The sequence below is a fragment of the Symsagittifera roscoffensis genome, chromosome 5 (genome assembly GCF_963678635.1).
Source record: "Symsagittifera roscoffensis chromosome 5, txSymRosc1.1, whole genome shotgun sequence".
In the NCBI taxonomy this organism is placed as follows: domain Eukaryota; kingdom Metazoa; phylum Xenacoelomorpha; order Acoela; family Convolutidae; genus Symsagittifera; species Symsagittifera roscoffensis.
In genome coordinates, this window is record NC_087066.1 from 349935 (window position 1) to 363401 (window position 13467).

The 13467-nt window shown below is 34.6% G+C and overlaps 1 protein-coding gene across 1 annotated transcript in view; it reads right to left on the reverse strand.

Annotated features, from left to right (window-relative positions):
- LOC134846474 (CCR4-NOT transcription complex subunit 1-like) overlaps nt 1–13467 on the reverse strand; it is an 85892-nt gene that overhangs the window by 15250 nt on the left and 57175 nt on the right. The window contains exons 16-17 of the mRNA XM_063863845.1: nt 2688–2870; nt 2159–2524 (exon numbers count right to left, since the gene is read on the reverse strand). Of these exons, the coding sequence (XP_063719915.1) occupies nt 2159–2524; nt 2688–2870 (549 nt within the window). The remainder of the gene's footprint in view (nt 1–2158; nt 2525–2687; nt 2871–13467) is intronic.

Consider the following 13467-nt stretch of genomic DNA (forward strand, 5'->3'; position numbering starts at 1 on the left):
CATAAAATAAAAACTACTGTGATTTTTTTATCTTAGCGGTTGTCTTATTTGTGAGTGGTGTGATGAAAGGAACAAAAGAGAAGCATTCATTATAGTTAAATAAGTCATATTCTACTATGATTTTCTTCGAGAAATGAAAAAAGCTCAAAAAAATCGATGTTGAAAAAAAATTCTATTGTCAAAGAAAAGCAAAATGCAGCTTCAAAAGACGTATTTACGGCTTAAAAATTAGACTAGAAGCATTGAATTCAAACCCGATTTATTCAACACAGAACAAATTTTTCACAAGAATTATAATGCCGACCGATCTAGGAAGGAAAAGATTTTCATTTGATACACCAATCAACCATTCTGATATTTTTGTGTTACCCGATAATTTTTGAAAAGAAAATAATTATTATAGCCGATGCGCATTTGGTAAGGACTTAATCAGTAAAAAGAAACAGAAGAAAAAAGTGGCTGTTTCTGAAAAAAACTTCTTTTTCGAAAATCATAGTACGAAATATTTGGAGGTTAAAGCTCTTGAAGAAAAATTCATGATTGAAAATTTTTTGATAAAACTAATACGCTTTAGGAAAACAGGACCGATAGGTAATTATTCTGCTGGAAAGTCTGAAATAAAAAATCCATGATCTTAACATTTCAGCAGTTTGATGACAAAAAAAGTACTTTTGAGCTGTGACAAAAACTAAATGCCAATCGGTCATACTGATATTTATTTGTTTACCTTCTTTTTCGTGAAAAAAAAGCATTAACAATATCACCGACGGGCAGTTGGAAAGGAGTCAAAAAGCGCATTGAAACAGAACAAATTTTTTCGAGAATCTTACTAAGAAATATTTGGCCTTAAAGCTCTTCAAGAACAATTTATGGTTGACATTTTTTAAAGTCAAACCGCGAAAATCAATTTTGAGCAAAAAAAATGTAAGACTTGAAAAGAATAATCACGACCTCTATTTTGAAAAACGCCAACGAAAACTAGTGCCCTTTGCCTGAATAGTTAGTTAACAGCAATACTTAGTAAATATATACTTGGAAGGATTGCTGTTAACTTCACAAAAATCGTCACAGAAGCGAAGCAAACTCTAGCGAGAACACAAACAGGCAGATCTATAAGGTGAAAAAAAGCATCGAAATTTGAAGAATAAAATAGACGACTTTAAACTTCATTGAATTTCTAGAATAATTTATTGACATTTTTTTTCATGAAATTAACCCAATTTCAAACTGCATCAAAACGTAGACATTTTATTTCACTGGGAAATCTGATAATTAAATTCCACTTTCGAAACTGAAAGTCGATCTCGTTTTTCGTGACCTTTACACTTCAGCTGTTCGATAGTGGAGTTTGACTTAACTTTAACAATGGAAAAGCACTGAGCTTAAAATCAAATCAGAAATCAAGCCGCAAAAAAATCAAAACTAAGCGAGAACAATTTTTAGACTTTTTCCTGAAAAAAAAAACAACAAAATCACCAAGACCTATACAAGAGTCTTCACTGCGTTCATTACTCTTTAAAAAATAACAGAAAACAACAAACCATACCCAAACGGCAGCCCGAAAGGTTTCAAGAACTCAAGACGCAGAAACAAGATCGATGAGGAGTGCAGTTTAAGTCGATTTGAGACCAAACATTGCCAAGGAACACAAGGAAATAGAAAAAAAACAGACTAGTTTTTTTTTAATATAGTTTCGAATTTCAAAGAAAAAATATATGCCTCTAAATCCCTTTGATTTACAATAAGATTTATGATAAACACTTTTGTTTTTCTGATAAAATCAACCCAAATTGAGAAAACTCGATCAATAGATAAAAATTTTAAATTTCGAAACTAGAAGTCGATCACGTTTTTCGTGACTTTTACAAATTTGCTGTTCGATAGTGGAGTTTGCCCTCCTTTAAGAATACAAATGCACTGTCCTTGAAAAGAAATCACAAGTCAAACCGCGAAACATCAAAATTGAGCGTAAACAAATCTTAGTAATTTTTCCTGAAAAAAAATCGCCAAGACCTATATAAGAGTATTCACTATGTTCGTTACTCTTAAAACCGACACTTACAGGTATCATCGTAGAATCAATATAGTAGTTCGCTTAGCCAGAAAAAATTTGCACACTGCATGGTAAAGAAATGAGTTAAATTTAAAAAGAACTTACAGCTATATCGATGTTGAGCAGCTTGCCGAGCATTTCGACTTCGAATTTGAGGTTAAGTTTGAGAGAGGGGTCCTTGTGGATCTCACAGAGGATGCTGAGTATAGCCATGGTCCATGGGTTGGGTGGCTGGAACACTACACTCTTGGCTGCACTCTCCATCACCTTAGCCACAAATGGAATCACAATCGTCATCTCGTTGCCGGCCCTGACAAACGCTTCCAGCAGTAGACTGCGCAGGTCCAGACTCCTCTGCAGAATGGGTTTGTCCTTAGCGAGGGTGATAATTCCGAGCCACTTGCCCAAGTTCTTTAGTAGCGCCCGGTCAGAGAAATTGTGCATGACCACCTTTTCCGAAGTCAGTAGCACCTAAAGAAACCTCAACGACAGTCAATCGTCTCCTCTTTTCTAGTTTAACATTTGCTCACTGTGTTCACTTGCTCTGAAACTCTCTCTGGTGCGTGGGCCAATAATTACCTTCAGTAGAAATTCAGAGGAGAATAAGGTGAATTGACGGACAGGTTAATTGTACCTTGATGTTTCGGATGGTCTCTGTGAGGACCATTTGGGAGAAAGATTTGACATCGAAGCAGTCAAGGAAGGAGGCGTAGAGGGCGTGGAAGTTGGTCTCCATCGTGATCCTGCTGACCACGAGGTAGCGCGACAGCCACGGGTAGAATTTGTCATTCGTCACAACTCCACGCAGCTCCTCAACCTAATACACATCACTCCATTACTGACATGGACACTTACAATCGTGCTCTTACACAGCTTTTTAACTCTCCCAGACTTGAATTTTGGTGTTGAAACCTTTAACGCTAATTTAAACACAGAGGTGAAGCTGAGCTTCGCAAACACTTGCGAGAAAACTACCAAAAAGCAGCTCTATCAAGTGAAATATTAAAAATTAGAAATAAGTATCGAATTAGCAAAAACTCGGCTGTGTAGGATTCGAATCTGCGACCAAGCAAATTCGAGTATCACGCACTAACCACTCAGCTATGGAAGCATACATTACTTGATACATCGATTTGTAAAATTTCCGAAATCAAGCTTTTTATCATTGTACTGAGTTAAGTTTGGGTTGCTTATCTCATAGAGTAATTTCGAACAGGGTACACCGTCTGCTCGTCACGCTATCTTATTTTCGGCCGGATAGATTCGTGCAACTTCTTAGTCTAGTACCGATCCTAATCTTACTCTTACTACTACTAGTCTCAGGGTGTTTAACTAGTCTCTGCTAGGCTCAATAGATCTAGAGTATACTGGTATTGTTGGGGCTGCTGAAGTACTCGGGAGAGGCAACTATTTTCTAAGTTAAATTCAAATCTCTCTGGTGCTGAAATTACAAGAAATTTCAGCTTTTACAAATAAGTGGGTAGTTAGTTAGATGGATTGTGATTGGTTAATATTAAATACTTTACAATGGTTAAATGTCTAAATTATAAATAAAGAAACATAGTTTAGATCAGGTTCCACCCATCCGGGGTTTACAGAATTTTTGAGTTTTATCTCTTTTCTTCTGCAATTGAAGGATGGATGATGAACGTTGGTATGTGGCGAACATCATTTTCTTTTTTCCCTGTTTCCTGGAGAAGAGAGGTCCTTGACTAGAACCAATGTCTTAAAGAAGGTCCAGGACGCTGAAGTTAATCTTCTTTGTCGTTCAACAACGAATGTGATCCCCAATGAATGAAATCGTTTTAGATTCCAGAATCCAAAATGCTTTGCTATGTCATTTCTGCTTGCATTTGTGGAGGGTTGTTTGTGATCAACCTCGTCTGGGAATGGCGTGAAGTTCGTGTTTGGAAGGGATGCCTTGTTACTCGGATCTGTACGTATACTTGAACATCGAGGTGGTCATTGGTCTGGTTCAATGAAGTCCTTTGCTGCGAAGTCAAGTCGTACTCTAAATCCTTTGAGTTGTGATTGTGTGTGGCATGTCGGTTGTGGTTGGTAGCCATTCTTGTTCAGGTTGTGATGGGATCGTCTAGTCTTTGGATGTTCGTCTTTGCTGTTGTGTGTGATCTATATACTGCATACTATGATTTACATCTTATAATTGTTTGTTAATTGTTTTTTAGTTATTATTTTGGTTAATTGTTTTCACAAAAGCTTTTTATTTTAGTTTAGTTATTTTGAAGAGTTACTCACCCTTGAGTACCTCTTATTAAAAATAAAAGTGTGGTCACAAAGCGTGGTGTAGCGCGGTGGGTTAGGCCGGCTATAGAGCATGCTCAGGACGTCCTCTCTGGTGGGTTAGGCCAGGAGTGGGAGTATGATTTCGTGCTGTTTCTTTGAGGGGTCCTTTTTTCAAAAATCAAATTGTTTTTGGTATGGGTTTGTCTTTCGACTGTTTTGTGTTTTATTATTTCTTTCGTTGACTTTATAATAGTCTTCAAAAGAATAAATTATCCAGTTTTAAGCTGGGTTAATCCGGTTTGGGTACCGTTGGTGTTCTTTTCTTATTCATGCTGTTATTTTATGATTTGTGGTGTTTAGTCATTTGCGTTGGTTAGTTTAGTATAGTGTATAACTCCATTCCAACCGGGTTAAAGGAAAATTGGAAACTTGTTATCATTAGTTAGTGTTGTTGTTATTGAAAACTTGGAACATAAAATCATTATTTTAAACAATTCTTCGTGGGCGAGCTGTGCGAGTATGGATAGAATTCTTGAGCGAATGAATGAAAAGGTTAGTACTGCTTTCACAATTTATAAATTTACTGCTTGAATTTTAATTTTACTACATTTGGGGAAATTTGAAACTATATATTTTCATCGTATAAAAGTTTACTGCTTAGTGGGGAAGAATTTATAGATTAATTTATTACATTTGTATGAATTTTAAGTCATCGTATAGTGCAAAGGGTTTAGATTATTTGAATTGTTTTAGCAAATAAGTTTAATGAATTGTAGTTTCTAAAAGATTTATTTTTTTGTATTTTTTCATTTTGCAGATGATGGTGATGAGAAGGCTAGAAAAATGAAATAGAACACTATAGAAAATGGTTAGTAACTTTATATTTATTAGTGAATGTAATTGAAATATACTTATCTAATCTTCGGGGGAAAAGCCATGGGGGAAGAGGTTTTGGATTAGTTCAGATGATGTTAATAATTTAGCTAATATACGAATGATATTTTTAGTTTCTAGCAGTGGCCAAAGCAATTGAAGTTCTTTGATGATATTTAGTTCTTCGGTGCCTACTGCAATCTCATGAGGTGTGTTTTGGATTAGGTTATAAAGTTTATGATTATATTTAGTGTTATGTATGAATTCGAGAATGGGGATTTCAATGGGTTGTAGGAATTCGTGCGGGATGAGCAAGGGTCGGGATTCTTTGTCCTGAAAAGCGTTGATGATGGGGCAAAATATATACATTTGGTGGACTGGGTCGTAATTACGGAGGATGCCGTGAAGGTTAGTATTTTTTATACAATAAGTGAAATTAAGAAAAAACGGTGATGTGTACTTTGAGTTGATGAATTGAAAACGATGGTGGGGTTGTCGTGAGGGTGTTATGTAGGTGAAAATGATTTTGTAAAAAACGATAATATGTGTAAGTATGTGTTTGTTTAGTGCGTAACATAATATCGTGGGAGCAGTGCAGATCTCGTTCCTGTGGTGTAAGAAAGTGGAAGGTTAGTGTAAATAAATTAAATTTATCTTGGAAGCTTTGATAGGCTTGTGTGTCAATGAGGGCTTCGGAAATGATGTGATCGTGTTTTTTGTCAAAAATATTAAGTGTAAATAAATATGGTGTTGAGATGAAAAATTTCTCTGTTAGTTGTGGGTTAGCAAAGCGGTCATCATCTAAAAATTGGTCTTAGTTAGGGCGTATGATGTTGTGATCTTAATAGTCAATAGTGAAGTCGTTAGCGCGAGGTGCGGTGAATTCTTTTAGTAGTTTTTTGAATCCTATATATGTGAATTGTCGTAGCGTTAGTGCTGTTGTTAATCTGTATAGCATATCTTTACATTGATCATTATCAGTTATGTTGTTATAAAGTGGTAGGTAAAGAGGGTTAGTATAGTGATAGTATGATGCCCAATGAAGTGTTGGCATTAAGACGTATTCGTCAACAAAATTTTTGGTGTCGTCATTAGTAGTAGGTGTATTCAATGTGTATTGAGGGAATGATGGTAGATTAGTTTGGAGAAATTGTTTAGTATTTTTATGTTTTGGGTGATCAATATTATCTTTAGCTGTGCCTGGTCTGGTTGTGAATGCATGATTTGGAAATTTTCGTTTGAAAGTGCGATAAGCTCTGTTAGTGCTAGTGGATGTTTCTGTGGAGGTGGATGATTGGGCTAATGATTGGGTATAGTATGATAGTGGTGTTGGTGTTGGTGGGCCGGATGATGTTGTCATGGATGATAGGTGATTTATGGTAAGAGTATGGGGATGGATAATTTGTTGTTGGAGAGTAATATAATTTTCCAATTCGGGGGAGATTTGTGGGATATCTGGGGAATTGTTGGCTGATCGGTCAGAAAGGGATGAACTATAGGTTGGGGTAACTTGGGATGCATGAGAGGGAGTGGAAAGGGATGGTAGTGGTTGACTGGCGTTGATGGGTCTAAAAGGGGGTTGTGAAAAGTTTGAGGGGTTGTTTTGGGAGTAGGTGGAAGGAGAGGGTTCGGAGTCGGCAAATTCGTCGGGAGTTTCAAGGTCTGAATTGTTAAATTGTGAATTTGTGTGAAAAACTGAAGCGTCTGAGTTAGTGTCTGAACTCGTGCTAGATGGTATGTTAATTACAAAATCAGGTGGGGGGAAAGCGAAAAGTGGTATAATTGGGACTGGGTTTTGGAGATTTGCCGGGTGGGAATTTGAGCGGTGGAGGGATCCAAGTTGTCTGCTCATCGTGGGCTAAAAAATGATTATTTTGAGATTGAAAAGTGGTGGTGTGGGGTTGTTCTATAATTTGTTCGTATGTACTATCATTTTGTGAATGATTTGTCGTTATATGTTGAATAGGGCTGTGTATTGAATGTGGTCGAAAATTGGGGTTATTTGTGATTGCTAAATTTCGAAAATTTCTGGGAACTAAAGATAATGGATGATTTTGTGGTAGGGCTGGTACTTGTGGTGCTGTGGGGACTGTGTCTACATTATTGTGTTCTTTGTTGTATGTATTTGGTCTTGTGGCTAGTTTTGTATTATATTCTTTGATTTGTGCGTCTAAAAGTATTTTGTTTATCGATGATGAAAATATTCCAAAAAATCCTGCAAATAATATGCGTGCTACACTTGCTTGGCGGTTAACTTGTGTGTGTATAGCGCATGTATTATAGATTCCTGTCAGTAGTGAGAAAAGAAATCCTATAAAATTAAACATAGCGTATAAATTAGTCAATCTTTCTAAGATGTAGTAGGGCCATCCTAAAAAAGCGAGTATTTCGTTTTTTAAGGTTAAACTGAAAATATTTATGGGTGAAATATCCTGTGGTCTGTATTTTTCGCCGTTTAAATATATATATACTCTTTAATGTCTTTAAAATGTCCGCTGAAATCTTGAGTGTATATGTCTGCAAATCCTGCGGTTTCTGCAAGTTTTCTTAAATTTTGATCGATTGATTGTCTTTGTATAGTATCCATTTGTGTGAGTAGTTCTTGGAATTGTTGTGTTCTAAAATGGTGTTGTATATCAGATTTAGAATAAATTCCAATGGATTGTAGATCTATATTTGGGTTTCGAGCAATGGCTCTTATGCTTTCTGGGGAAAACATTTTTAATGGTTGCATTAATGTAGGGTATGGTGTTAATAGGTAGTACTTATCTTCGTCAGGGTTTAGCTGTACTACATTGTGGCTATTTTCTGATCCACATGGGACTGCGGTATCCCAAAAATATGTTCTTCTTGAGAGTGTGTCAACAAAATGTACTTTGTTTTTGTAGAATATGGGTTTTCTTTTGTAACAACGTTTATCTTCATAAACGTATAACGGTGATACTTTTTTGGTGCAAGTATAAAACCTTAAAATGCTTCCTTCGTAATCAAGAAAAATTGATCCATTTCCTGATAATAAATATCCTGCGTAGGGTATTTTTAATACTGCTAATGCGAGTTATTGTAATATTTGTGTTCTTTCTAATTCGCATAGTTGGTGTAGTGTTTCTAAGTCAGAAAGTGACATTTCTTGAAAAATTCTACTAATTGTGTAGTCTAATTTCATGTCTAAATGAATGTCATAATGTATGTTTCCAAAGTATGTTGTGTTCATAAGTGATAGTTATTGTAATCGTGTACTTTGTCTGTCAATTGGTGTTAGTTTTCCACCTGGTTGACCATTAGATTGTTGGAAATTAACTGGGGTGTAGGGTTTTCCGTCGTATTTATATTTTGCTGTTGCGTGTGGATTAACTTTAATTTTCCAGTGGTCATGTCGAAACCTTGTTCGTATTCGACAAGTATTTCGGAGTATTGTGTCTTGTAAAGTGGGTTTACATATTTACAAGCAAATTCTGTTTCTTGATAGATTTGAAAACGTGTTAGTTTGTTTTCAATATTGTTTAAATTTTTGAAATCATTACTTCGTTTGTGATGTGTGTTCACTTGTTCGTATGGGATGGATTCAATGAAATATTTTTTCTTGGGTTCTTGTTGTAGGATCACAATATCCTTGATCATTTTTACAAGGTAATCGAATTCCTTGATAGATCATTGTGTTATCTTCTAAATCTCGTGTGAGTTGTATTTTTTCAAGTTGTATTTTCCAATCAAAAAACATTATTTCTTGATATCCTCTATTTTTTTGTATCTGCTTTACAATTTGAGGGGTTGTTTATTCCAATGTGTGGTATCCAATGTTTATCGTCGGGATCATAAGTTAAACGTCCGTGTGCGCCATTAAAGGGGTATTTTTCGTCTAATTTTATATGTCCTTGATAGCGTTCAAGTTCTGCTTGGTGAACAGAATCGCTGAAGACATGGAAATGTACTATTTGTCTATCTGAGTGTTTGTTTTTTGTGAGGTTTAACCTGTGTAACTCGACTTTACAATCATCGGGATTGAGATGTAAAAGTCTTTCTATATTGCTTTGGTAAAATGATTCGTGATCAAGTCTGTTTTTATTTCCATTCGAAACTTGTGAGCAATGTACTTTCTTTTCGGAAAACGTTGCTGTAAATTTATATCCGGTTACTGTCGTTGCTCGGGCTTTTGAATATAGTGTTGCTATTATGTTTGTAGTTTCTATAGCTTGTGGTTCTGTTTCGCATTGCGTTACTTGATTTATTGCATATTTTTTTAATGTTTTTTGTTCATTTTCTTCACAATCATAGTGTGTTACTAGTAAGTCTTGAGGTCCTGTACGAGGAGATGGATTTGTATTTTGTTCGGAAAATATAAGAAAAAAGATGTGTTGAAATGTTAATATCCTTAAAATATACATGTGTACGATAGTCCTGAATATGGGTTATAAAATGTTATATATCCGATTGTGGTTTTTGTATATCTATCGTATTTATATATTACTTCTGTTGTAATAAATGGTGGTGGTAGTGTTTGAGCTGTGATGTTTGAGGGGCTTAGTGGATAAGGATGTTGAACGATGTTATTAAGGTTAACTGTAATTTCAAACTTTAGTTGATGGCTGTTTTGATTTAATATTTTAACGTTATGTTCTCGGATATCTTCGTGGATATCATGTCTATATTGTAGTCTATTAGGTGCCCAACTGTGAAGTCGGTGACTTTCGTTATGTTGTCCTAACAATGGTGGTGGTGCTACAAATGTATTCCAATCTAATCTGAGAGGTATATTTGTAGGTTGTTCACTATATCGAGTTTCAATATCGTGTGAGATATTTAAAGGAAAAAATGGTGAAATTTGACTTAGGGATGGTGTTGATGGAAGTGATAGTGTTTCTGGTTAAGATGATAATGTTGTATCTGATGAAGTATCTATTGGGTCGTTGACTAAGTTTGGTTCTCGTTGTGAATAGGATTGAGTTGTCCAATGAGGTAGACGTTCGTTTGGGTTAGGTGGATTAAAAGGGTTTTCACGTATTTGTGCTGAGGTTGGTGTTGATCCTAGGTGTTCTGATTGAATGTTGGGAGTTAGTATTGGTGTATCTGGTAGTGTTATACTAGAATTTTCTGAAATTGATGGAGTTGGAGATTGAGGTATGCTAAAGGTGATTTTAGAGTTTGAAAATTTCTGTTTCTTCTTGGATGTATCATTTGTCTATTTACTTCGATTGTATTTTGATTTTGGCTAATGTGTCGGATTCGGTTTAAGTCTTGTTGCAGTGTAGGGTATAAATTATATGTTGGTTCACTTAGTGATGCTTGTCTTTGAACTGGTTCTAGAGGTTCAGATAAGCGGGCGTGTCGTTCAAAAGTATATGGGTTTTCTTGAAAGAAAATTCGTGTGGATGTTTGGGGGTTCTGGGTAGTTGTTGGTACTCTTGGGTTTTCTTGGGAAGTTGTCGGTGAAGACTAATTTGGGGGTGTTTGGTTAGCAATTTTGGAAATGTGTTTGTATAGATTTGAGAACTTAGTGAGAGGATTTATGTTTGGTGTAGTATTCTTCGATGAAAAGAATTAAAAGAATCGTGGCTAATGCGAATGTTACTATTGCCTTTTTTTATAAATTTGCCTTTTGAAAAATTGTTGGGGGCTTATTTTATGTTGCTCGGGAGGTCTTCTTTACTTTATTTTTATTTGGTGGGTAATCTGGGATACTTTTGAATAAAAATTGTACTTTAGGCCAAATGATCATGGTTCATTTTTTCTTTAGGCTAATTTGCCATTTTCGGTTGGGGGTTTTTGAGAGTAAATTTGGGAAAATATTGTTGATCTTTGGGTTATTAGATAGGGGAGGGTTGTAACATTACCGTGATATTTATTTTAGTTGTCAAAATTTAGCAAGTTGCTTATTTTTGACCTGGAGGTTGTAAAATTATAGTTACAGATATGCCTGGAGTTTAATGTTTATCGGCTAAGAGCTTGGTAGTTTGAGATTCGGAAAAGGTTGATTTGAGTGAATCTTATTGGTTGATTTTGAACTAGAAACTTTGCGTCTATTTCAGCATGTTATTTGGAAAATATGAAAGTTAAAATGTCTGAGATGTATATGGAGGTTGAAATGTGTGAAGAAGAAAATGATTGAACTTTCTGTAATATTTTAGATTGTGGGATGAATGTTTTATAATTTTTACATGGTTGGTTTTTAAGTCTTGATGATTCTCTATGTGTAGATTTTTCTTTTTGTTCTTGTGGCAAGATTTTTTCTATCATCTTTCTATTTTTCTCTTTTCCTAAATTATCTGATTTTAGTGTTTTTGTCTCTTTGTGAAATGTGTCTTGTTCTTGAATTTGTGTATGTTGATTTTTATTAGTTTCATTTATTTCTGGCTCTATTTGGGTACTTGTTTGGATGACTTTTAAACCGGTGAAAGAATATAGTTGAGTTAATTCGCGTAAGGCGTATTCTTTCGGATAATAAGGTAATAAATTGTTTCTGTGTTGAACAATTTCTTTTTTTGTGTGTCTATAACTTTATACGTGACTTCAGTTGGTACCAATTGCCAATTATTTGGTATCAATTATTTGGTAGGGTCCATCAATTATTTGGTAGGGTCCCTTTCTAAGTGGTTGTAATTTTTTAGAGATTCCTTTTTGTGTTTGAAAATTTGGTATTAAAACGAATGTTCCTATTTTTAAATCGGTGGCTGGCGTAAATCGCTGGTTAATTTGGTTATTAATATTTTGTCGTTGTAACAATTTCTTTGTTACTTTTTGATAGATTTCGTTATGCTTTTTATCTCTGTTTAAAATCCATTCGGTGTGTGTACCGGAGGCTAGTTTGAGAATTTGTGGGTGATGAAAATGATCTTCATCATGTGTATGTATTGGTAGGTTATAGCATATTGAATCTTTAGTCGGTTTGCAAACAAATGGTGGTTGTTTGTTTAGTCTTTGGAAAAATGTTAAAGCGGTGTTCTTTATTTTGTATATTTATCTTTTATGTGTAACTTACTATTTAAAATATTTATGGTTGGTATATACTTAGTAATAAATGGTATGCCTATAATATTATGCTTAATATCGGTAATGTGAAATGTTTGTTTGAATAGTTTATTTAGTGGGAACAAGGAATAATTGGATTTTTCCATAGTTTGTTAATATCGATCCTTGTGCTGTTGCTAACTTACTAGAGGTTTCTAAAGGTTTTAAATTTGGATGTAATAATCTGATTTCATTCCATGTAGGAATATTGATGATATTTGATTCTGCGCCTGAGTCAATTAAAAAATCAATTTCAAGATCTGGTGGTTGAAATTCTTTATTTTTTGGGCTTTCTAAGAGGAATGGAATTGTCCAAATTTTTTCTCGTGGTTGTTCTTTTTGTATGTTTTGATATATGTGGTTTGTAGTTAAGCTTTTTAATTTGACTTTGTCAGGTGAATTTTCCGTGTTAATTTTGTGTACTTCCTGGGTGGTTTGTGTATTATTACTATTTGGTCCTAAATAGTAGTTATTGAGAAGTTCTAATTGATTTTCATATATGTGTGAATTAAAAGGTTCTTCATAAGTGACTGATTCATAGTCGTTTTCGACAGATATCATATTAATTAAAATATTATTACCTGTATCACTTTCACTGTCTGTTGATTCGCAATTTATGTGATTTACTTGTAATTCGATATTTTCTGTATTATCGATACCTGGGGGGTCTGAAGTTATTTCTTCATTTGTTTGTACTTGATTAATTTGTCTTTGGTGTTTTGGTGTATTGCTTCTATGTCGATACTGAGAATTGTGATGACGATTATTATTCCTATGAGGTGATTGGGAATAATTTCTATATCGATTGTTGTAACTTGAATTTCGATTTTGCGAGTTATTTCTCGATCTATTGTGTTGATTGTCATTTGATCTTTGATAGTTTGATCTGTTGTATGAGTTATTCCGTGATCTATTGTTTGGATAACTATTATTACGATTGTTGGAATAGCTTCTATTTCTATTGTTTGAATAGTTTCTATTTCTATTATTTGAATAGTTTCTATTTCTATTATAAGATGAATTTCGTGATTGATTGTTTGAATAATGTCTATTTCTGTTTAAGTGGGAACTGGATGCTGAAACAAATTGTGTTGAGTTTGAGTTTGATCTTGGGTAGTTGTTTCGACTATTTGATCGACTATATCTATTTTGTGAAAAATTTCGTGAATTTCTTTGTTCGGGTGATCTACCTCTATAACTAGAGTTATATGGTGATTGATTTCGAGAATAGTTTTGATTGCTTGGAAGTGGTTTTCCAGAGCTATTATTACTATATACATTTTTATTTGGTA